Raw genomic sequence first — 25,429 nt, 5'->3', positions numbered from 1 at the left:
GAGTTATAAAAAAATTCACCCCCCTCACAGTTGTCATGGAGGGTAATAATAGCTATATGAACCAAAATCGTTCTTTGTACCAGGCTGTGAACACCTTTTTTTCTGCTGTAAAGTTGGCCATTCTAACAGAGGGTTCAATTGCACTTTGCTCTATTATGGAGCCAGGACTAGCGGAATTTTGATGAATTGCAGTTTCAGTTACTTCCGTATTGGCCTCCCGAGGGAGAGCGGGAGGTTGCCGCTTGGCTGGAATCAGTCAGCTACCACCTGGCAACACTGGTTGAGCGCGGCGTGATAGTCCTTTGCCTAGAGCGGCTGTTCAGCTTGCTCCGGCCCTGGTCAGTCAAAACCTTATTTGATCTTAAGTAAAGCAAAATATCCCTTAATTTACTTTTTTTCAGTGTAAAATTAATTTAATTGAAGTGCCTATTTACTTCCAACAATGGTTTTTAGGATGCTTTAATTAACAACCACAACAACTACTACAGCATATGCCACAGCTACCCTGCAGACCAAGACTGAAGCTAAGTAGGGCTGTGCCTGGTTAGTATCTGGATGGGAGACCAGTTAGGAAAATAGGTTGCTGTTGGAAATAGTGGTAGTAAAGCCAGCAGGGAGCGCTCAACGTGTGTTCTGTATGAAATCCAAAAGTTAACATTCTTTATTACCTTCTAAATGGTCTGTCTCTGAAAGTCAGGGGGACGTATCCCCCCACCCACATACACTACAGACAATTTAGCTCACCCAATTCACCTGTACCACATGTCTTTGGACTATGGGGGAAACCACACCCGGAGGAAACCCACACGAACACAGGGAGAAGATGCACACTCCACACAAAAACGCCAACTGACCAGCCGAGGCTAGAACCAGAGACCTTTTTGCTGTGAGGCAACAGCACTACCTACTGCACCACCGTGTCACCTGACACTGGGCCTTTTTGGAATTGAATCAGTGTCAACATAATTCAGAAATGGCACAGTTGTTGCAATTATTTGGCAGAAGAGTAATTTATGGACCATTTAATGAAGATCAGAAAAGCAATTAATGGAGTTTTAGCAATTTTTTATATTTTCCATTAATCCAATGTTAATGGAACATCTGAACTATAGGCTACAAACAATTATAATGCCATAAGACAGTGTTTCTCAACCACGTTCCTAGAGGCCCATCAACACTGCATGTTTTGGATCTCTTTGTCTGTCACACCCATTACAGGTCTTTCAGTCTCTGCTAATGAGCTGATGATCTGAATCAGGTGTGTTTGGTTAAGGAGACACAGAAAATGAGCAGAGCTGGTGGTGCTCCCTGAACATGGTTGAAAAACACTGCCATAAGAGGTTGGATAAAAATAAAGATACACAAAAAATACGTACTTGCACATGTTCATGCAACACAACTGCTCATCAGATTATTCTTATCTGACCAATAAGAAAAATATGAAATGTTGAAATATTAAAAATGACAGCTTTCAGTTCTATAAAAACTGTATAATAAAGATAACTCCCAATAACAAAAACACAATTTCAGACATGGAAGATTCTACCGCCATTTTATTATTCAGTTCTTTTCCTTTTCCACAAATAAACAAAAAGAAACAGACTCTGTCCACATATGCAGGAAGAGTAAATCATCCATTCTGAACAGCAAATTACAGAAGTTCATCTACATTCAGAACAATGTAGCAGACAGAAAACCACTAGACGTGTGATTTGCGCATGTTTGTGTGTGTGTGCGCGCGTGTATACAAATAGAGTCCAGCATCTGTTAGCACGGAGCAATAGTTGATGAGCGCTTCAGTGTCTCAGCTGACCTCTGCTTGAACATTAATTACAACATATTAAAAGTAAAAATAAATCCTCCCTTTTTGGGAGAGTTACAAAGAACCAGGCTTTGACAGATCTTCCTCTACAAATGGTGAGGGCACCACCATTAAAACTAGTCACATTTCTAGCCTCATCCATAGGATACAGAAGATCCAATCCAGTGAGGGTCAGGTAAGTGTCCAGAAAACAAACAACGATTCACTCATTTCCTCCGTCGACTGTCTGGAGATCGGCTCCTTGACTTCCTGCTTGCAACGCTGATGGAAAACAGTGGTGAACATTAATATCAGCAGGTTGGAAATTAAGAGTATGCAGTAAAATAAATACTTTAGTTCAGAACTGACCGTCGAGAGGGTGGAGAATGTGCAGGTCTTCGCTGCCTTGCTGGAGGAGAGTAGCTGAGTGACCGAGAGTCTCTGAGCGAGTCCGCTGGCACTCTTTTTGGCCGTGGAGGACTGCAGATTTCAAAGGAAATGGAGACAGCGGTTTAGATTACAGCAGAAAAATGAAAGGCCATTTTATGTTGACAATTTATGTATTTAATGTGTATTGTAATTTCAAAACTGATGGGGAACAGACAGATATTTGGATTCCCCAATGATGATGCTTTATCTGAGTATTATCTTTTGTTGATGGCGGCTGATTTGTGTCCTCTACAATAAAATTTGTAAATTCCCAAAGGTATGAGACCCAAACTGAAAAAAGCACAAATTTTTACTCCAAACTGACTTAATAATGTTTATTTGAACTGAATCTTTTTGTGAGATGATGCCATAGTTGTGTTTATTAGTCACATAGAATCAATGAGAGCAGTTAAATATGCCCTATTAAGAAAATCTGGGTATACCGAGGCATAGTCGAATTATAGTTCAGTACATGGAAATGAGCATACAGTGAGCCTCAAACAACATTGTGTCCTCGTTATCTTGTAAATTCTGTGAGTGTAAAACCCTGATTTAAAACAGGCCTATCAGAACACAATATAGTCTGTTGCTTTTCTCATGGGTCTATTCGTTAGCACGCCCTCAACATTTGCATGTATTTGGGTCACTTTCTACGTCAGCCGAACATGCATTAGCAGCCGCGTCATCAGAAGTTCAGCAGCCAAAACACAGACTGATATGTTGCACATGGGATCATTAATATTTCCAAGATTACAGAAAAGATAATCTTCTTCCCTTATTTTAAGTTTACATTACACTATGTATGTGGGATGCTTATTTTGAAAATGGAAGACACAGAAAGTCCCTCTGAATAAAGCCAATGTCAGCTGCATCAGACTGAGTCAAGCAATGACTCTACAAACTCAAAATACAGGATATAAGGATTATACATTTATTCATCTACACCCTGAAGAGGTGAAATTTGTTAACTATTGTTTTTTTGTGAAATTTGCCTCATATGCTTGAAATGGGACAACAAATATGCAGACAGCGGAGTAGAAGTGTGCAATTAGTATATAATGCAGGTTTAAGAATCGTCTCTTATCACTCAGCTTATAGTCAATATATATGAAGTGAAAGAGCAGCTATACACTTTATTAAACAAATCCGTTTATGCAGAGGGTGATCTAAATTCCTGGCTGTGTTTCATTGAAATGATAGCTTACAAAGCTATGCTGTACAAAATACAATAATACATCCATGTCAGTTAATTTTAGACCGTTCCAAATATGGTCAATTAAGACATTCTGATTCTAGAGGTACTTTATAGGGTAATAAATATGCATATAAAACCACTTCTGGAGATTTGTTAAACTTACCTAAGCCACATACCTACCACATATGAGAGAACAATTTAAGTTACTAAATCAAAACAGTATATGGCACCTTTATATCTTATATTTATAACGCAGTGGGATTTTCCTGGGTTTCTTCATTGGTATTTAGAGTTTCAACGTGAGAGCACCCTCTGCCCTTTGGAGATTTACAACTGCGTTTCCCTGACAAGATGTGCATGACAATCGCAGCTTTGCTCAATTGCATTTCATTTCAATGAATCCCCCAGCCCTACCCTAGGAGACGTTGAAAACACCAAATCAAGAGCTGCTCATGTGTAAACAAACACCGTGCATTGTTTCACTCTGGTATGTACATTGAATGTGTTTAATTGTAGCATTTTGATTTGAAAATTGCAATGACAATGCAAATGCATGATTGCAGTTATTTTGACAGACTGTACGCTTTGTAGTTTTGCTCAAACAGACAGTTAAAGGGATAGTTCACACAAAAATGAAAATTGTGTTATCATTTACTCACATTGGTTTCAAACCCTTATGACTTTCTTCTGTTGGTCGCAAAATAATATATTTTGAAGAAAGCTGAAGAGTAAGTAGTGTAAATTTTAATTTCTGGGTTTACTATCCCTTTAATTTATGCAGGTAAACCAAGTAGAGGTCTGTTTGATTCTATATTCAACTCCATGGCTGTTTCTCAATATCAAGTATGCAAAGTTCGGACTTGCGTCCTTGGAAGTTTACACTTTGAAGAAAGAACTCCTGACAACGTGAGGTAACCAGTTGGGTACTTCTTCAAATGCAACAGGAGTGTACTTTATAACATCATTTACCTTACCATGAATTCATCGGTTTTAACGTACATAACAATAAAATTATTTAAATAAAGCATGACTTTATTATTAATATTATAAATCTATATTTATAAATAAATGTAAAACATAAATCCCTATAAATGTGAAATTAAATGTGTTATACACAGACTAGTGTCTTCACTAGATTTAATAAACATCAGATTTAATAAACTACAATGGACATTACACAAGTATAAAGTACAAGATGTAAACAGTAGGAAATAAAGATAACGTTGGGCAATTTGGTAAACAAAGATACAGCGTACAACACAGCATAATTAAAGACAATTATAATAATATTTAACAAAATACTGCCAAAATAATACACCTGAGAACAAATAATAGATTTAAAAGACCAAAAACTGTCGGTTAGATATGTACAAGATGTATTAAATATCATGTTTTAACTACAATGGAGAGATGAGTTCAATTCAAATCATTTCATGTTTATTTATATAGCGCTTTTTACAATGTAGATTTTGTCAAAGCAGCTTAACATAGTTCTAGTAAAGTCCAGATTTCAGAGTTGAGCCCAGCGGTACATCCGAGATGGACTAACCGAAGTAAAGCTGCTCTTGGTGGGGGAGGTGTTCACGAAGGTGTTTAGAGTCCACAGAAGCTGAAGCACATTGTCAAAGACTTGCTATCTTTATAAATAAACTGCCGATTTGAGTTTAAAACAACTACATTCTTGCCTGAAAACCTCTTAAAACTTTATTTTGTGACACAACAAAGGAGTATTTTTAAAACCGTGTGGGTTTTCTCCTCTGCCTTTAGCTTTTCACTGGTTGGTCTGCAATGCATTCTGGGATACCTGCACTTTGCAAGTTTACACAAGTCACCTCAATGCATCCTTGAAAAAAGGGGCAGAGCAAGTTCACATATGAGAATTTTATCCGTTATCTTGGCAAGATGTGAACTTTGAATTAGAGTATTTCGGCGACGGTTGACGACATTTCATGAGGACACAAGAACGGAAGTACAGACAAGAACGCATATTGAGAAACAGCCCATGACTTAAAGGGCACCTATGGTAAAAAAATCTACTTTTCAAGCTGTTTGGACAGACGTGTGTGGGTATGGTGTATAGACCGTCATATTGGGGTGATATAAGCACACCCAGTGCTTTTTTTTTTTAATTTAACAACATAAAAAACAGTGGACCAATTGGAGCTGCTTTCAGACCGACCGCAACTTTACGTAGGAGTGCGGTCCCCCCACCCACCAATACTGATTGACAGGCGCGTGTGTCATCATATCCTCAATTTGTTGATTCACGTTTGCCATTTTCAGCGTGAGTCGAAGCGATATCACTAAAGGAACACCCTAGCTCTATTTTTAGATGCAAGGCTCATTGGGCTCAACACAAGATCAATATTCTCCACATTATCGCTCTAATCAGAATTATTGGTTGTATCTTTAGGTAGGTTTGCAAACATGTGTACTTCTCATTGAGTCTACCTTATACTTCAGCCGTTTGCATTTCTCGCAATCACAGAAGCTAACTGTGATCTTAACTAGGTGCTGCTGTACCTGACGCTGTGCCATGCATTTTAGAATTCTAAACATAGGTTTCTAGCAGGGTACACACAACGGCGCTTCAAGTCGGCACTTCATGTTTCTGCCGCGCCACAGAGAGTGTCTGGTGTGCCGTGTCGCGGCTTCAAGCGACGCATCCCGTGCCTCAGTCAAAGTTAATTCAGTGTGCGTGGTTATTAGTCTCAGTGTACAAGCTCGGTACTTGAAACTAGCACACAGTTGGCTGTAAAACTATACAAAGACACAAATGATTTTGTACTCTCTGCTTGGTCTGTGTCAGAGTCGTACATGTACAACTGATTGCTGATCCTCTCACTCCTGCTCCTTCTCTCAGTCTGCTCAAACACAGAGTGGGTGAGCTCATGGCTCCGCCCCCTTGTTACGTTGGGCGGGAAGCCGAAACTAGTCTACATGTGAAGCAACACACCCCTAAATCAGCGAGCTGTGGACACACTCCCAACATGACACTTTTTAACACATTATAATGAAAAAAATCTGAATTGTGTTTTGAACTGAACCTAAAGTGGCACACTCAGAAGAACCATAATATTAATATTAAATCATAAAAAAGAGGTAAACTATGTGCCCTTTAAATGGCATGAAAATAGCCAAATATCCTACCTTTTTGTTTTCTTTTCTTTCTCACTTTCAGATGAGGAGGATGACGAAGAAGCTCTGCTTTTTGCTGTCTTTCCAGCATTTTTATTTGTGCTTGCTTTAACACCCCTGTAAAAACAACAATGAAAATGAAGTCTTCCCTCTTTTTACTGAATGAAAAAAAAAAAAAAACGTAATTATTTGGCACTTACGCTTTTTCTTTCTCTGCTTCAGAGTCTGAACTGCCTGATGAGGATGATGATGAGGAAGAGGACGAGGAGGACGATGAGGAAGATGAAGAACTTGAGCTGCTTCTCTTTTGCTGTTTGGCAGAGCTCTCTTTCTCTGATTTCCCGTTCACTGCAGCCTTTCCTCTCGCTGATGGCTCATGAACAGATGTTGGGGATTGCCTTCTTAATCGACCTCCCGGTGGATCCCTGCTTGTTGGTGATTTTGAATGGGCAGGTACATCACGATAAGACAGAGGAAGAGAGAGGCGAGACTCTCGAGGAGGGGAGGGAGATCGATGTTTGGAGGTCCTTTCTGGCTGCTTATTCCTAGCCAGTTCATTAGCTTCCCTTGATCTATCTTTATCTGCATCAGTTGGTTTTACACCCCTCATGGGTCTTTGAGGAGAGGGTGAGGATGAAGAGGAGGAACTAGAGGAAGAGGATGGCGAGCGGCGTGGAGGAGTAAGATCTTTAGGCGGCACTCTTGTCCTTTGTTCTCGCTCTTTCTCTCTCTCCTGTTCACGCTGCCTGTCCCGCTCTCGATTCCTCCTCCTCTCCTGCTCTCTCTCCCTTTCCCTTTCCCTTGATAAGGAGCGACTACTTCTGCGCCGACGTGCCGGTGAGGGGGAACGGCGAGATCTAAACATGGAGAGAGAATGGGAAAATGTTTGTGACAACACTAACAACTTTGAAATGTCCTGATTTCATAACTCACTTTGTACCCTCAGTAGGTAAAATGTGCTTGGAGGTATAGTTCATCAAGAGGAAAAACTGACTCACCCTCAAGTGCTAGGTTCACACCAAAAGCTAGTTTTGCTAGGTTTACACCAAAAGCAAAATAAAGTATTTTCCTAGGAGTGTACAATGCATTTGCCACAAATGTGGGGATTTTGTCTCAATCACAATTCAATTTGAACAAGAAAATTCAGAGTAAACTAGAGCAAGTTGTTTTGAACAAATTGTTTGACATCCATAAGTAGAGTTGTGTACCGAAACCCAGTGACCCATGTAACTGGTATGCACCGCAACAAATCAGCAAATGAATTTCAGTGCCACTAGTGCTGCAACAAGAACATAAGCATCAAGAAGAACAAAGGCACACATAAGTACGCATTGTGTCTAGGCATGGGTACCAAAACTCGGTACTTTATCGATGCTTCATTATAAAAGACTGAAGTATCGATAAGCTCTGACGTTAACAGTTCTGCTATTGGTACTGGAGAATTATTGCTGAATAAACATTACTTACAGTAGCATAATTTAACTGACCAACCTTTTCTAATTTGCAATATTTGATATTCGTCCATACAGTTGGCAATCTCACATGAGGAATGCTCGTGTTTATTGCAAGCGCGTCAAGTATAAAAGCCTTCACAGTTCTCAGCTGTGCGCGCGCACTCACACACATCACGACACAGACTTGTAAGCTTGTGGAGTGAACCAAATAGGTTGTATTTCCTGAGTGGACAGCGACCATGTCCATTGCAACAAGCGCAACAAGTTGTTTTCTAGTAAAAGTAAAAGTATCTTTCAAAAGTGAATTAACTGCAATGAAAAGTTTTTAACTGCCTAGCTACTAACAGTAACGTTACATCATTCACATCATTATGCCAGCAGTCAATCACCTAAATTAGCATAATATTAATAATTAAATAAACACACATTCGGTTACAATGAAAACAGCATTTTTTTCTGTATTAGCCTAAATAAATCTTAAACATTAAAAATGGTTTTACTTTAGCTGTATTAACAAATATAGCCTATGAATAGCCTTGTAATAAACTACGCTTATTAAGAAATTATTTTTAAAAACTGCTTATTTGTACAATGAAAGATGCTCCAAAACTATTAAAAACACAGTTAACCTCCAAAACACTGTTAACTCATTTATGTGAATGCGTTAATGAAAAATCATCAAAATTATCTCATTTAACTGCATTCTGCAACTCAAAGAGTGTATTTTCAACTGCAGGGAGCACAATAAACCAAGAAACATTCTGACTGCTGCCAGAAAAGGCAAACATGTTGATTTTTTTTTCAAGAAGAATGGTTAAAAACTGAGTCACTTTCCTTCAAACCATTGTACGGTCTTTTACAGGAATTTTTTTTTAAATTTCTTTAACAATTATTGGTTTCATTTTATTTTACCTTAAAAACGTAATAATAAAATGAAGTGTTGTTAATTCTGTTTAATTTGTTTTTTCATAAAAAAAAAAATAAATCAAATAAAAAAAAAATCACTACAAAAAAGTACCGATAAGAGAACCGTTAACGTACCAAACCGATAAGTGGTATCGATAAAAGTAGTAATACCATTAAAACCTTAACGATACCCATCCCTAGTTGTGTCACGCCATCTCTAAACATGTCATTCTAAACAACTTTGAGGGATACGGACACCGTCGATGTTAGGTGTTTGTTCTTGTTGCTTAGATATGGAAGGAAAAGTGCGCAGGACGGCGTATCTGGTGAGCGACGTTTTGTCAACAAGCATGATTGCAGTCATCTAATTAGCTTAAACTAAGCTTTCTAAAGCATGGCTATATTTTACAAGCAAGGATTCTGACACAGCAACATGAAGCAGATGCTATACAAAAGTCGCGTGTAAGGGGGAAACACGTCAAACTTAAAACATTTGAGGGCATATGGAGTCAACTTGAAGGCAAAGGAATGCAGTAGCTTTGACAGCTTACGACATCATCTGGCACTTTCACTGAGTACGTTTACATGGACACCAACACTACGATTTTAATATGATTAAGACAATACTCTGATTAAGAGTCTACCATGTAAACAGCAATTTTTGATGACCTTAAAGGACCGCAGACACCCGCATCATGAAATATGGAGTTTTTTTTCTTTCTATTTGGCGTGTGGTATCAAATTCCATTAAAACAACACTTCCACCAGTCCGTACATCATATTCTCATTCAATACCTCAGTTTGTTAAAGGGGCATGAATGAAATAGACACCGCCGAACTGCAGTTTAAAGTCGAAAAATTTTAAATTAAATGGGTTGGGTTTGTTGGGGTGGGGGTAGACATTAAAAATAAAATTTATTGTGTAATTTAATAAACAACATAATACTCTGTACAACTACTGTCAAGGAAACATTGAATAGCGCGGAGAGGAAATTACATTAATCGTATTATGTGCTGTAACATGTAAAACAGAGTCATCAAAGGAACATTCAAAAAGCAACTCATGCGAACACCATAATCATATTATTGTCTTATTCAGATTAAGGCAAGTCACAAGCCCCAACCATAAAAAAAAAAAAAAAAAAAAAAAAAAAAAAAAAAAAGAAGGAGTTCACTGACTTTGATGACAGACTTTCCACAGGTTAGTGATAAGCTAATGTAATGTTAATTCCATAATGCATATCTTAAAATCATGCTAACAAACAAATAAACAAAAAGTCAAAAGAAATATATTAATGCAATTAAAATATATATGTATAGTATACTTTAAACTTTAATTATATTGTTCAATTAAAATGATAAAAAATAAATAAATTGTCAAATAATTTGTAGCTCAAAAGTACCGGTTCAGGCACCATTTTGGCACTGGTACTGTAAAAGTATCGATTTAGCACTGGTATCGAAATAACCCCAAATGATACCCAACCCTAATCCATAGTAAGAAATGTCAATAGCTAGCTGTTTTTAACCCTTTTTAAAATATTAATACCTTATTCTGCATTCAATAGATGAAAGAAACTCAAAGCCGTGTAACAATTGGAGAGTAAATGATGATTAGTAAATGATGCACTATCCCTAAAACAAATATTTACAAGGATATTTAGCCAAATTAGCATAGCTTTGTCATGTGACACTGCAAGACATACTCAACTGCCTCCATTGCCTCTTGCTTTTCCAAAACTTAGTCATCTGACTTACCTGTAGGGAGGACTCGGTCTTCGGGGACTCCTTGACCTGCTGTTCCTCGTCCTCCTCTCCCTGGAACGCTCTCGATCTCTGTCTGCTGGTCTTGCTCTAAATCGATCTCGCTCTCGTTCTCGAAGGCGTTCCCGGCTGCGGTCCCGTCTAGAAGGGGAATAGTTGCGTGGAGGTGACAGTCTTCTGATCCCCCGTCTTGGACTTGGGGAAAGTGAACGTTGAGGGTCCTGGTATTGTCTTGGTGGAGTGCGTTTTGGCGAAGGCCGAGAAGCTCCTTGTTTAACCTGTGGAGCGTCAATCCTTCCTTTTCCTCTTGGAGACAAAGGCAATGCCTCCTTCCTTTGGTCACTCTGTCGATCTCTTCCTCTGCTCGGTGAAGGACGTGACGACTCTTGTTCCAGCGCTGATGGCGAATATCGCTCACCTCCTCGACCTCTGCTCTGAGATTGGCTTTCTCTTGAAGCTGTGTACCTTTCCGCAACCTGAGCTGCTCTCTCCAGGACTCTCTGAGGGGGTGAAAGAGGGGGACTAGAAGTCTCAGTGGGAGTGTACCTCTCTTTTCCACGTTCCCGATCATTCATTACAGTGAACGAAGATGAGGACTGACCAGGTCTCCGGTCTCTCTCTGGGTCTTGCTGATTCTTCTCAACATCAACTCTTTTACTCTGGGGCTCAGGAGGTGAGCTCTGTCTTTGTATGTGAGGGTAGGTCTTCCTGCCTTCATCACTCTCCCCATTCCTTACTCGGTTCTCTTTCTCTCTGCGAGCAATGGCCTGAGCGATGACTGCATTAGGAACTGACTTACTGGCAGAGCTGCTCTCTTTTGAACTCTGCTTTTTCTTCTTGTCATCATCTGAGGATGAAGATGAGGAGGACGAGGACGAAGATGATGATGATGAGGAGGAGCTGTCACTGTCACTCTCACTGCTGCTACTGCTGCTGCTGCTACTACTGCTACTGCTCGCAGCTTTAGCTTTGTCTTTCTGTCCAGTCTTTTCTTTTTGAGTCAGTTTCTCAATCTTTTGGTGCAGGGGACTTTTCTCCTGCCTCTTGTTTTCTTCCGTTATCCTGTCTTTCTTGAGCACCTCTTGCTCTGCCTCACTTCCTCTAATTCCCCGTCTGTCCTCAGGCTGACACCTAGAGGAGGACGTCCTGTCTGAATGGGACACCTCTTCTCTTCTACTACGGTTTCTCTCCTTTTCTCTGTCGCTCTCTCTAGCTTTCCTCAGAGCTTCTTCTCTCATCTCCTCCTCTCGTCTTCTCTCCCTGTCTCGCTGTTCTTGTCTTTCCTTCTCCAGTTCTCGTTCTTTCTGCCTTCCATTGGCAAAAGGTGAACGCTTAGGAGACATGGAGTCACTAGATCGATTTCGAGCTTGCTCCTTTGCTTTATCACCATCTCGTCCTCTGTCATCTTTTCTGCCGACTGAGATTGTATCTCTGTCACCAATCCTCTCCCCTCCTCTTGCCCGGTCTTTCCCTCTGTCTCTTGGTGAAGGAGCTCTCCCTTTCTCCCCACTGTGACCTCTTCTTGTTCTGTCTTTACGTGGGGAGGGAGATGGGGATGGCGATGAAGATGATGATGATGAGGAGGAGGAGTCATGTCTACTTTGAACTTTGTTCTTCCTCCCATCGTCCCTTCGGTCTCTCTGCTGCTTAGGAGAGGGAGATCGGGATGAAGAGTCAGGCCTTTTACGCAGAGGGGCTTTCGGCCTCTCCTCACTCCTTTGTCTTCGGTCTTGCCGCTGCTTGTTTGGTGGTGGAGATGGTGAAGAGGAGTCGTGTCTTCTTGTTTGAGGGGGTTTCTCCCTCTCTTCACTCCTTGGGCGTCTGTCCAGCTGCTGCTTTGGAGGTGGAGAATGTGATGAAGAGTCATGACGTTTCCTCTGAGGTTTTTCTTGCACTTGTTCTCTCTCACGCTCTGCTCTCTCACGCTCTCGACCTTTGTCTCTTTTGTTGTGCTCAGGGGTTCTTGAGCGTCTTGGTGACCTCTGAAGGTGAGGAGAATGAAGTATTAAGGAAGCATGTAACCACACATTATGAAAAATAGACTAGTCAAAGTGTCAGGCATTTACATGACCACTTTCTAAACTACACAGCCACGCCAGAGCTTGTGCAGAGACACTCAAAATCAATGTAATATTTGATAAATGATATACATTAATTAGCAATATATGCAAGTAAGAAATCTGTAATAACCATATACATATAAAAGTATGCCAAATTAGTCAAATTGACACAATGGGGAAAAATTACCCAAATGCAGTGTAAATGCAGTGCTTCAAAAATGCACATTACCTCTCTGACTTCCATTCTCTTAGGACTTTCTTGACTGCGGCCACGCCGTCTCCTGTCGGGGGATCTTCCTTTCCTCACCTCTTCTGGACGAGAATCAGTTTTTTTCTGCTGCTTCCCTCTTTGAGGGGATTGGCTGAAACCCAAATGCATGTATATACAGTCAAACCAAAAAGTTAATCAGACGCCTTTAACATGCAAGTTTTTCAAAGTTTACTCTCTATAGTTTAGATCAGGGGTCACCAAACTTGTTCCTGGAGGGCCGGGGTCCTGCAGATTTTAGCTCTAACCCAAAGCAAACACACCTGAACACGCTAATCAAGGTCTTACTAGGTATACTTGAAAAATCCAGGCAGGTGTGTTGAGGCAAGTTGGAGCTAAACTCTGCAGGGACACCGGCCCTCCAGGACCAAGATTTGTGACCCCTGGTTTAGATAATGGTAATATATGACAAAAACTCATAGTTAAACTGTGTCAGAACAAACTCATCATGTCAGATAACTCTTGAGTAAAAGGCATGTAATGGATTAATATAAACCAGAAATAATTCAGAGAAGTTTGTATAAAGACTGATTTAAACTACTGCATGAGTGCACGCTGCTGATCCGGCGCAGCCTTCGCACAGTCACATACCCTTCACCGTAGGTGACGCTAACTCACGTAGCTTTTAAAACATTTTTTACTACACATGGCGATGACACATAGCGCAAGTGTGTGATTGGTCGGCTTGGTATTGTTGACAAGTGTGGGCCGGGCCGGGAGCCGTGGGACAAGTGTTGAGTCCCATGGAGAAGCTCCATATGGAAACTTTTGTTTTGTGTTTACCTTATGATTAAAGTTGTTGCACGTCTGCCGGTTTTTGCCTCTAAATGAGTGAGTTTAAGCTATTTTTACAGCAAGATAGAATTTCAGGTATTTCTGGTGTAAACAACACACCCGCAAAGATACTTGGCACAGAGAAACATAAAAACATGCTGCCAGCTAGCTTTTTGGAAGTGTTGGAACAGTGTGGAACAGAATGCAGAAGTGTAAATGCATGGCTACGCGCAGGGCATGCGCCATGGGTCACGACAATCACTCGACAAAGTATAAATTAGCCTTTACACATAAATCTATAGTTTGTTTGGCCACAATGACAGCCTGAAATCTCCACTTCAATCAACTTAACACAAAGCTAAACTTCACTTTTTTTCTAGCAGCTTCTTCAGTACCTGTTGAATTTTACTCCACTCAGTGAAGAATTGACTTTATTTTGTTATGCTCAGTTACAAATCAACTACAGTGTCCTGCACCCACTAGCAAAAAATCTATTAAAAATATATCTGGTGTATGAATAGTTTTGATCTACATTTCTATTAATCTTCATTAATAAGAAAACTTGTAACAATACAAAGGCTTATCCTAATATTCACTTTAACAGGACTTAAAGTAACACCACTGGTTTACACATTTAAGTGCCATTATACCTGCGAGCTGGACTGGGTGATGCACTCTGCCGTCTCCGGCTCTTACTGGGAGGTGGAGCCTCATTGTCACTCCTTTTTCTCTTTCCTTTGGATGTTTCTTTTTCATCTGATGAACTGCTGTAAGACAAATTTTGACAATCAATAACAAAAAAAGTGTTAATTGAACCGAAGTCACATGCAGCTACAAAAAGAACAACACCTACCTCTCAGTGTCACTCTTCATTGACTCCTCCCTGAAAGCAAAGATGACAACCATTTAAGCAGTCAAGGAAATGCAGAATGTTTCTTAGGGCCCATTTCCACTAAGTGGTACGGTACAGTACAGTTAGTTTAGTTCGCTTTTATGGCCGTTTCCACTGTCAAAAGGAGTACAGAACCACTTTCTCGGCACCCTTTCGAAAGGGTACCAAACACGAGAAAGGGTACCAAAAGGCGGAGCTAGACACACAGCTGAACACTATTGGTTTACAGAGATACGTCATTCGCTTACGCAACAAGCCAGAATGAAAACAAAACCCGCCATGTTTAAAACACACACACAGCCGAGAGATTACAGCGGAAATATATAAACATATAATAAACGAGCCATGGTCGACCCGGGCTCAAACAAACCTTGTCGTCGTCTTGATGAACAGCCTCAAAGCCATGGAGTAGAGAAGAATCTACCCTGTGCTTCGCAGTTTTTTTACGAGCCAGTCTGAAGCGCGAGCGATTTCGATTTCTTCCTTGCACTCGCCGCGCGGCTATATCTGACATAAACTTCTTGAGCTGATGATAATAACATGCGCTTGATTATTGACGTGCTTTTGAAACCTGATCCGGTCAGGAACTGACAAACGCGAGAGTGAAGCGCGAAAAAACAAAGGAGAAGCTGGAAAAAAGGAGCACATTATTTTTCAGCAAACATGAACGAACTGCCATGTAGAACTTATTATCTTCACCTTATGGACTAATATGAACTCAGAATGAGGGAATTGCTCTCTAACAAGAGGCTACACGTGCTGCTGAAGATTACAGAGAAGACGTTTTCACTTACTGTGGGCTATATTTTGTGTTGTTTTTGAACCTAAATAAGGACGAAATGTCTGCTATATGTAGTTCTTCTGTAGTTGGTAACATATCGGAGACTGTAAGGGGCTGTATGTGTTTATATATATGTTCATTTATTTATTTATTTAATATAATTACAGACGTTACAGTAGGCTATTTCCCACTGTGATCTGCAGTTATAATCAACTCATGTTTATAGAAAAGTTAGTAATAAACATTTATACACAAGTATTTATGCGTGTAAAGCATCTGTTTTGTGAGAAGTGCTTCTCATATGATATGTGAGCGACCTGTACAGCTTTATTGTAGACATTTCCTCGAGCGAGAATGAAACTTTCAGTCACACACCCACCCACCAAAAGGGTACCCTTGGTAGTGGAAACGCAAGCCTGATAAAAGTGACCCGTACCTACCCGAACTGTACTGTACCAGTCAGTGGAAACGAGCCATTAAAGCGGAAAGTTATATCACCTCAATCTTGTAAACTATAAAACTGTATAATGACTGTATAAATAAGCTTTTTAGAAGCTAAAAGCAGGATTTCTACATGCCATCAAATTTTTTTTCTCTCAAAAGAAATTCACACAGGCAATGATAATAGAAATAATTAAATATAATAATTTACTACATACAAACTGGCTGAATATTAAAACTTTTTTCCTAACTGATTTATGGAAATGCTTGAAAACAATTTACATTTGCAAAATACCATTGCGGTTTAGGTTCATGCTTTTTTTTTTTTGTAATCTAGAGGGAAACTAATTAATGTGGGACACTGCTTACGTGAAGCCTCACCTATGAGGACAACAGCATAATGTGTGTGTGTGTTTTTTTTTTTTTAAATAAGTAACTTTAAAAACCTTTTCTTTTTTTTCTTCTTGTCCTTTTTCTTCTCTCGGTGAGGGGAGGGTGAGGGGCTTTCAGAGCTATTTGACAAAAGTAAAAATTTATATTAATCTATTAATATACAACTAATTTATAATCCTTTTTTTATAAAGTGTTCCAATATTCTCCTCCGTTCTCAATTTACCTCTCTCTACTTTTGTTTTTCTTTTTCTTCTTCTTGCGGCTCTTTTTTTGCTCAGTAGATGAATCAGTGTCATCAGACTCAATAATTCTGAAAAGAAATGAGGAGAAACAGACAGAAAAGTCAGTAAGCACATGAAAGGATTGACTTCTGAAAGTTACAGTAGCTTTTCATTGTACATCAAGCTCTTTTATCTCAAAGGATAAAGGAAAAGGTGATTTTTCATGATAGCACCCCTTTAATCTCTTATCCGTCTACTCACTGGTACTGCTGCTGCTTCTCTCGTTCCAGTCTCTCCTGCTCCCTCTTCTCCTTCTCTCGCTCCTTCCGGTCAGGGTTAAAGGATGAGCCGTCAACATAGTCAGAGCTGATGCCGAACGCTTGTCTCAGGCGGTCATTTTTTTGCTGGTTAGCAGCTGCCAGAGCATGAGTCTCTGTCACACTGTTAGAAATGAAGAAACATGGATGAAAGCTACTATTTAAATCACAGAAAAGCCTGTTGCAAAACCTGAATGGCCCATTTTCACGGAGCAGTTCGGTACAGTATAGTACGGTAAACATTTAATGTCAGTTTCCACTGTCAGAACTTCCATACCACTTTCTTGGAACCCTTTTGTAAAGATACCAAGCACAACAGTATGGTAATAGAAGGATGGAGCTAGACTCAATGTTGAAAGAGAATAGTTTACAGAGAATCTTCATTTGCTTGCATTAGGGGAGCAAAGTTAGGGGAACGACAACACATGAAGCACCAGTTTTAAAAACACAGCCAAAACACAACACTATTATAATATGACAGTGCACAGCAATGAATAACCATGGTCAACCTGAGCTTAAAGTCTGCGTGAGCCAGAAGTAGCTGAGAATAATTTTAGTATGTTGATGTACTTCCAACTGAAATGGAATATTGAGTAGAGAGAGAGTCTTTCCTTTTGCTCTTTAGTTCCACATAGCAAAATACAGTTATATTAAGATTATAAAATTATAAACGGAACACTGCTGCTTGCCATTCATTTTTTACTTCAGTTTAGTATCTGATTAACCAATGATCACCACAACAAAATGAACCACCAACTCTGGCATATGTTTCATGCAGCAGACGCCCTTCACCCAGCACCATGGTGGGAAACACCCATACACTCTCACATTCACACACACTCATACAATACAGCCAATTTAGTTTACTTAATTCACCTATAGCGCATGTCTTTGGACTGTGTGGGGGGAAACCGAAGCACTCTGAGAAAACCCACACCAACACAGGGAGAACATGCAAACTCCACACAGAAATGCCAACTGGTCCAGCCGGAACTCGAACCAGTGACCTTCTTGCTGTGAGGTGACAGTGCTTACCATGGAGCCACCAGGTGCTGCTTGTCTGTAATATGTGTGATATGTTAATGGCTGCTTTCTTCCAGCAAGAATGACAATGTTTACATGATACCAATGCTCCGATTTATAATGAATAAGACAATACTCTGACTAAGAGTCTACCATGTAAACCGAGACTTTTTAATGACATTAACTTGGCTAAAGTCATAATTGTATTAAACAAATCGAAATAGGACATGTGGAGTATGCAGATTTTAGTTTAATTATTGAAGTGCAGTACAGACATGTAAACATCTTAAACTATTCCAGTCATGTAAGACTTTCCACTGCACTATACGACACCATGCCAACCAAGTAAAGCTGCGGTCACACTTGACTTTTCTTCCCATAGACTTCCATTCATACGCACGCGAATGCGTCAGACCGGAAACGCAGGGTCATGCGTTAAGTTTCGCAGTTCACTGCGGTGCAAAGTTCAAGCTTGGTGAACTCTGACCTGTGAAACTGCATCACTTGACTGCGTGAGACCAATCGAGGATCAAAACAGGATCTTTCTGGACAGAAATATAAAAACGGGGCATTCGCTCGCTTTTTTTCATGTCTAATCTTGTTTAATCCCACCCGTTTTTGCAGCGCCGCACGACAGAATTTCGCACACACAAAGCCCAGTGTGACCGTGGCTTTACGGTGCTGTTAGCAGTGGAAATGCAAGCTTAATTAAGGTAGCCTGTACTGAAACATACTGAACCAAACCATACTGCTCACCCAGTGAAAATAGTCTACAGCATGGGTCACCAATCTCGTTCATGGAAGTCCGGTGCCCTGCAGGGTTTAGCTCCAACGCACCTGCCTGGGTGTTTCAAGTAAACCTAGTAAGACTTTGATTAGCTTGTTCAGGTGTGTTTGATTAGGGTTGGAGCTGAAATCTGCAGGACACCAGACCTCCAGAAACAAGTTTGGTGATCGCTGGTCTACAGTAATACTCACGCTGTCTTCTCTGTTGGAGGAGGTGCAGGTTCTTGTCTTTCTTGCAGCATCAAACGAAAGGTGTTGACCTTCTCTTCAATCTCCTCTGCAGAGTACCTGCCACAAAAGAAGGACTAGTCAGATCGTCCTGATAACTTTTTTACCTCGTTAAGAGTTATTTTACTGCAGATTAAAACTCTGTCATCATTAACTCTTTTTCACGTTGTTCCAAACCCACAATATATATATATATAAACTCATCTTCTTCAGAGCAGAAAATAACTTCCACTGAAAGTCTGTTCACTTAGAAATGACACTTTGAAATGTTACAAATGTTTGTTTCATATTACACACTTTTTGTGTAATATAAAGTTTGCTCAGCATATACGATTGAGCTTTTGGGTCAGTACGTTTCTTTAATGTCTTTGGAAGAAGGCTCATAAAGGTCACATTTATTTATTAAAATAAAATTGCATACCATTTAAATAAATGCTTTGAATATAACCCCCTACTTGGGAAAAACTTGGGAAACATGAATACTCAAAACCTATAGGCCTTTTTCTTGGCTTCTGCATGGAGGTAATTTGCACTCCGAAAATGGGTTTCAATAGCGTTTTGAGTGGATTACGGTGTTTTTGTGACACACAACTTTGAAAGGTGTGTGTTAAAGCTGTTAAAATCTGTCAGATGTGGTTCAAGCGCAAGAGAAAAACGTTCCTAGTTCACGCGTCTGCTGTCAGAAATGCAGTGTGTGTTCCCTACCTGTCAGCTGTTAGGTCAGCGGCCCTTTAATTCACACACGCAATACTTCACTGCATTATAGAGCAAACCATATTACTGGCATGAAACTTAACAGGTATTCAAGTAACGCAATTTACAAAAATGACCAATAAAAGTATGTTACTGATACTCTACTGGCTTATTTGCATGTTGATTCACATAGGGAGCCTTTTATGTTTCATTTAGTTAATTTGTGTGTAGTATTTACCACAGTATGTGTTTTTCTGTCATTTCAAAACGCCACTTTATTTTCACTTTGTGCCAGTCTTTCAATCAATGTGTCAGTGGGACAGGACGTGAGGGTGTCAAACATTTTGGTGACTTACATTTGTTTAGGTTGGATATATATTTGAAAAAAAGACAGAAACTGTTCACTTTAGTGATGGCGAGGCTTCATTTAAACCGCACAAATATGTCTGACGGTAAGGGTAAATGCCTCACAGCAGTTGTTTTCAATCACATTAGATGGCATTTTTTAAATGATCAGTTAAGGGGGTGGTGCTGATCAACAACAGTATTAGTTCAAAGACGTTAAAAGCTAGAAAAATAGATTAAAACTATCGTTTCAAAGCTGTCCAAATGTGACTGTTTACACGCATCAGCTGCCGACTGTTCTAAGCATTCTCCTTGCGCGCACACGCAAGGCATAATGGGTAATTTTGCATTCTAAGAAAAGGTCTAAACAGCATATTAGCTTTTGTGAGCTTATAATGAAAGAACATTTGTCGTGCTCAATTCTTACTTAATTACTGATACATTTCTTGATTTAAACATGACACTGAAGGCCGGAAAGCAATTAGAGGAAATACATAGGCTATATTCTTTCACTAACACATAAATCTGAGAAGACTACTTCATATTTTCAGCTCCTCTTACCCCTGCTCCTCCATCATGTCCTGCAGCTCAGCACACTTCACCTCCAGCTGTCTCTTCCTCTGATGCTCCAGGATATCAGCGTTGGGTTGTCTGTTCAGCTGGCTCTCCAGTCTCTCTTTGTCCTTCTCATCTCGCTCTCCTCCGCGCTCATCCCGGTTCCTCTTCACACGTATGCTGGACAGGTTACGTTGAACATAGCCGTTTGTGCCGCTGCCTCGCGGCGTGGTCAGCCCAATACCGTTATACATCTCTGCTCTGATAGGCCAGAAACAACAATAATTAAACACTGAAATGAACAACTTTGCATATCACATTGCTTGAAATCATGAATAAGTGTGTGGGAGGCACATTCTGCATTAGTGGGAACATTAGTGGCTATCATTTATAGACATTTTTGATTAAACTTCATTATATTAACCAGTGCTTCCAAGTCCCACACATAGGCTTTACTTGGGCGGGCCGCCTAGGGATATTAACGGCCGCCCCTGTATATTTAGTGACACATTTTTGTATCCACTTAGTATAACCAAACATCCACAATTGATTTATGTAGCGGAAAATCTTCTCTCGTTTACCAATTTCGTTCTGTGCCCACGAGACCTGTCAACAATCGTGCAGACAGTTTCACATGCTCTTCAGACCCACAGGTCCGGGTTTCTAAATCTCCTTAAATGTCAGAAATTTAACTTCTGCTTTCGCTTTCTAAAGCTCTTATGCATTTTTGCATTACTCTTTTATTAAAGACTACTTTCTGTCTGGTTTCACAGCAGACAGCACGTACCGAGAAAAAAAGCAAATAAAAGATTCATTAATCTAAATGACTCAGACAAACTATATACTCGGAGAAGACAAAATGACATCTAAACTGGCTGCAAAATATATGTACACCATCAGTAATGGTTAATCAATGCATTTGCCCCATTTTAAAAAAAATTGCTCGTTTTAATCTTGCAATTATGATCATTTTTGAGATATTGTCTGTTTTTATTACATTTTCTGTCATTTTTTTTTTCATTTGCTGATTATTTTATTAATTTGATGATGTTAATATATTACACAGGCTATTTTATATACATATCTAAAATGCTTTGGCATTCAAATTTACTTTCAACTCGAAAGAGAGAGAAGCAGATTTTACCTGTCAGTGGGTGCACATGGCTCCTGAATAGCATAAAAGTAGAAGCTACAGTACAGTCATGCATAAAAGTATTTCTTTTTTTTTACTTTAACCCAGTGAAAAGAAACAGTGTCATGATAGATACAATTATTATGAAAAATTAAATATGTTTTGTTTGTCGCATATAGTTAACCATTAATGTGATGTGGGTAAATGTAGCATTTCAACCCGGCTACCACTGCAAGTACATTCCAAACCTGTGGGAAGCACTGTTAACAGTGACAAATAACCCAGAAAGCAATACTTAAATGTTTTTAATAGTTAGAAATAGTCAATAGACAAGGGCAGGATCTACACAGAAGTCAAACTGCATTTGCCAGCAGGTAGCTCTCTGCAACTCTTACATGGTCGCCCACTAAAGCTAAGCAGGGCTGCGCCCGGTCAGTACCTGGATGAGAAAGCTAGGTTGCTACTGGAATTGGTGTTAGTTAAGGCCAGCAGGGGCACTTAACCTGCGGTCTGTGTGGGTCCGAATGCCCCACTATAGTGAAGGGGACACTATACTGCTCAGTGAGCTCCATCTTTCGCATGAGACATTAAACAGAGGTTCAAATTCCCAGGATCCTTGCCAAATTTGCCCGTTGGCCTCATTATGGCCTCCTATCAATCTCATCTCCTCACCAACAATGAGCTGGTGGGTGGTCTGATGCAATATAGCTGCCATCACACCATCCAGGTGGATGCTGCAGACTTTAGGTGGATGAGGAGATTCCCCCCAAAAATGTGTAAAGTGTTGAGTGTCCAAAAAAGTGCTATATAAATGTCAGGAATTATTATTATCATTATTATTCATCTATTGTTTTGTTTTACAAACTCATCACAATGCAACAGCTTCAACAGATATGACACTACATCATCTTGCTCTTGGGCAGACCTAATATTATATAATTTTAACAAGTCTGGAGAGAATAGATTCTATATGAACTGCCACAGCTCACAAAAACAGCACAAACTCAAGATCCATACACAACTGATGTTAATAATTATTGTAATAATCAGATAACCTCATTGAAAAATAGTGTATTCATATTTATTCCATGGTCTGTTGAAATTCTTCATTCTGATTGGCTGGAAGGTGAGCAATGAACTGTTAATAAGTTAACAATAATAAGTTGTTATTGATTAAAGTCAGTTAAAATCCAGTCAGTTTTGATCACATTAACAGCAGTGAAAAGTTGATGGGAGTCTTCATTCCTCTGTGTAATCTCAAGGACACAGACAAGCACTTCAGCAGGGAGCTGACGGGGATTAATCAATTCGCAAATATGCTCCAAAATATTTACAAAGAGCTAGCTAATATGTTATATGAGCTGTTAGATATGCCCCTGTCATTTACATGCACACATGCGATCTCTCTGTCTTGAAAACGCTCCCTCTCTGTCTGCCTGTGACTGCTGAGTGAATGTGGGGACTAGCAGATCTAATGTCATAATAACTGACTGAAACGACCATGGAATAAGCGGGACAATAAACAGCTTGATGTGCTTTAAAGGATTTTAAATGCATTTCATAGAGGCAACCCCCCTCCACTTTTGTGTCCTTTAACGCACAGCAATCTGTTTATTATTCCTTACATATCACCTCCTTGAAAAGTATAACTGTATAGATACTATGTACACAATTTACAGTTGTACTGTCCACCCTATTCACACTTTTATGTTCTGATTTTGATTGTAATCTAAGGACAAGAGCAATTACAAAGTATGACTTTTTTTTTTTTACCAAGAGAAAATTTAGAACATGAAATGTAGATATAAACACACTTTTAATGTATATGAGACATTTATTTTCTGTAACTGCTTTTGAGCCACTAAAAAATTATTAAACAAAAGTCAAGTCAATGATTTGTAATTTAAACAGTCATAAAGTTTCTTCCCTCGTAAATATTCTTTCTGGGGTTTTTTCATGTTTTGATGTGATATTTGTCAGATCCACAACTCTATGTGCTGAACTGTGTTGTGAATTTACAACTTTCAGTTAGTGTGAAAATAATAGTGGTAAAAACGTTGCAACCATAAATTTATATTAATTAAATAGGCATGCTAATATATAGGATAGAATATAGTATTAATTCTGCCTAAACAATATGTTTTTTTAAAATGCTTGGGTATATGAGGGTTGATTTGCTGAATATCACCAAGTTAACTTGTCTATAGCACTTGTTCACTGCTGCTCTTATAGTTGTGTGAATTGCTTCCTTGTCCTCATTTGTAAGTCGCTTTGGATAAAAGCGTCTGCTAAATGACTAAATGTAAATGTAACCACATTAGTCAAGATTCAGGCCTACTTAAGACAAGACTGAGATTTAAAAAGCAGCAATGCTCGTAAACTGTACATCTGCATGGCATAGTGTATAAGATGGGCCAGAAAATTACAACAACAAAAAAATGAGTTGTAGATATTTTAAAAACGCAGTGTACAGAACTGAGAAACAATGTTGTAGTCTGCGCTGCTTAACTTACGACGACGAATCTCAAGTTATTAAGGATCCCAGAAGCTTTAAACCAGCCAAACGTTTCCAGACATTGTTGAAACATTATTAAACGCTCTATATACATCATATTATGGCCATAATGCTTTCTATGTACATACTATGGCCATACTGTTGTCAATGCAGGCTGCTCATTTTAATTTGCAGACACTATATCGCGCCCACAACATACAGAACAGCCACAATCAAGCAACAGGCCTAGGCCTTCTATAATGCTAATGCTTCCTTCATAGCACTGCTCGCTCAATCTCTTTTATTTTTAGCTTTTATGCAGTACACACTACATATCCTCAATGTTTACTTGTATTCCACAATTTGTGAGTCGTCTTAGAGCGCTAACTTTTCCCCGTGAGCTAACAGGACCACCCTACAGTCCAGCATGCTAACTTAACTGGTGAATGAGCTTCAGTAACGTGTGTGCTACGTACCTCTGTGATCCCGCTCAGGGAGAGAACAAAAGTAGAACCGTTGCAGGCCAAAGACCGGATAACTGTGGCACCGTGAGAGAAAACCCAGCGATTCTATATCAAATAATCTTCGTAAGATTAAAACGATGTGCGCAACGTTGACTAGAACGAACAGGTAATGCTCATTTGCGCGTCACCGGGGACGATCTCGCGATAATGTTCGAGGAATGACTGTGGACTACATTCTTCTTCTTCTTCTTCTAGAAATGGCGGTTTGGCAAACCAACGAATAGGTGCATTACCGTCACCTACTGATCTGGAGTGTGGATTGTGCATATTTGAGGGAGAAAGAAAACACTCAAGCTTAAGCTTAATTAAAAAATTTATTAAATATCCTAAATTCTATCCATTATTTCTATGTTTTCCAAATATTTCTTTAACTGAAACCTCTTTCTTTCATAAGCAGGATATTCTAAAATGATTTGCTTCACTGTTTCCAATTCTCCGCAAGTACCATACTTCCCTGATTCATGCTGTCCTAATTTATACAGGCTTTAATTTAATGATGTATGAGCAATCCTTAATCTTGTAATGATGACATCTTCCTTCCGATTTCTGTACCTTTTCCTCTCGTTTCCAACAAATTCCTAAATCTGGTACAGATGTCTTTCTTTAGTTTCATTGCTCCACACCTGTTGCCACTTCTTATATATCTCAACTGCAATCATTCTTTTAAATTCAGTTTTACTTAAAGCTAACTTAATTTCTATTTGTAAATGATTTAAAGCTTTTTTAGCTAGCAAATCAGCTTCCTCATTCCAATCTACACCCACATGTGTCGGCACCCAGAGAAATGAAACTTTTATTCTTAACTGCCTAATTCT

At 39.4% G+C, this 25,429-nt stretch overlaps 1 protein-coding gene across 2 annotated transcripts; it reads right to left on the bottom strand.

Moving 5' to 3' along the window:
- Positions 1-1,535: 1,535 nt before the first annotated feature.
- On the bottom strand, positions 1,536-24,743 carry srrm2 (serine/arginine repetitive matrix 2). Of its 2 annotated transcripts, none has more exons than XM_056453679.1 (14): positions 24,567-24,743; positions 20,471-20,725; positions 18,836-18,931; positions 16,779-16,958; positions 16,520-16,606; positions 16,350-16,415; positions 14,643-14,672; positions 14,440-14,556; positions 12,977-13,109; positions 10,682-12,669; positions 6,764-7,420; positions 6,576-6,680; positions 2,171-2,281; positions 1,536-2,083 (listed from the first exon to the last, which is right to left on the bottom strand). In XM_056453679.1, exons 2-14 carry the CDS (start codon positions 20,716-20,718, stop codon positions 2,029-2,031), a joined length of 3,873 nt encoding a protein of 1,290 aa, XP_056309654.1. In that variant the 5' UTR covers positions 20,719-20,725; positions 24,567-24,743; the 3' UTR covers positions 1,536-2,028. The 2 variants fall into 2 exon arrangements, with proteins under 2 accessions (XP_056309654.1, XP_056309655.1); XM_056453680.1 differs by having other exon boundaries at positions 14,440-14,553.
- Between the last annotated feature and the right edge of the window lie 686 nt (positions 24,744-25,429).

Source organism: Danio aesculapii, chromosome 3 (genome assembly GCF_903798145.1).
Source record: "Danio aesculapii chromosome 3, fDanAes4.1, whole genome shotgun sequence".
Lineage (NCBI taxonomy): Eukaryota > Metazoa > Chordata > Actinopteri > Cypriniformes > Danionidae > Danio > Danio aesculapii.
Note: the sequence above shows the minus strand (reverse complement) of the source record. Positions and strands in the feature narration are given on the sequence as shown.

Coding starts and splice junctions, on each gene's coding strand:
- srrm2 (XM_056453679.1), bottom strand. CDS start 20,718: ATGTATAACGGTATTGGGCTGACCACGCCGCGAGGCAGCGGCACAAAC. Junction 14,673..16,349: donor AAGAAGAAAAAAAAGAAAAG/GTTTTTAAAGTT, acceptor CTTTGCTTTCAG/GGAGGAGTCAATGAAGAGTG. Junction 6,681..6,763: donor GAAGCAGAGAAAGAAAAAGC/GTAAGTGCCAAA, acceptor TTGTTTTTACAG/GGGTGTTAAAGCAAGCACAA.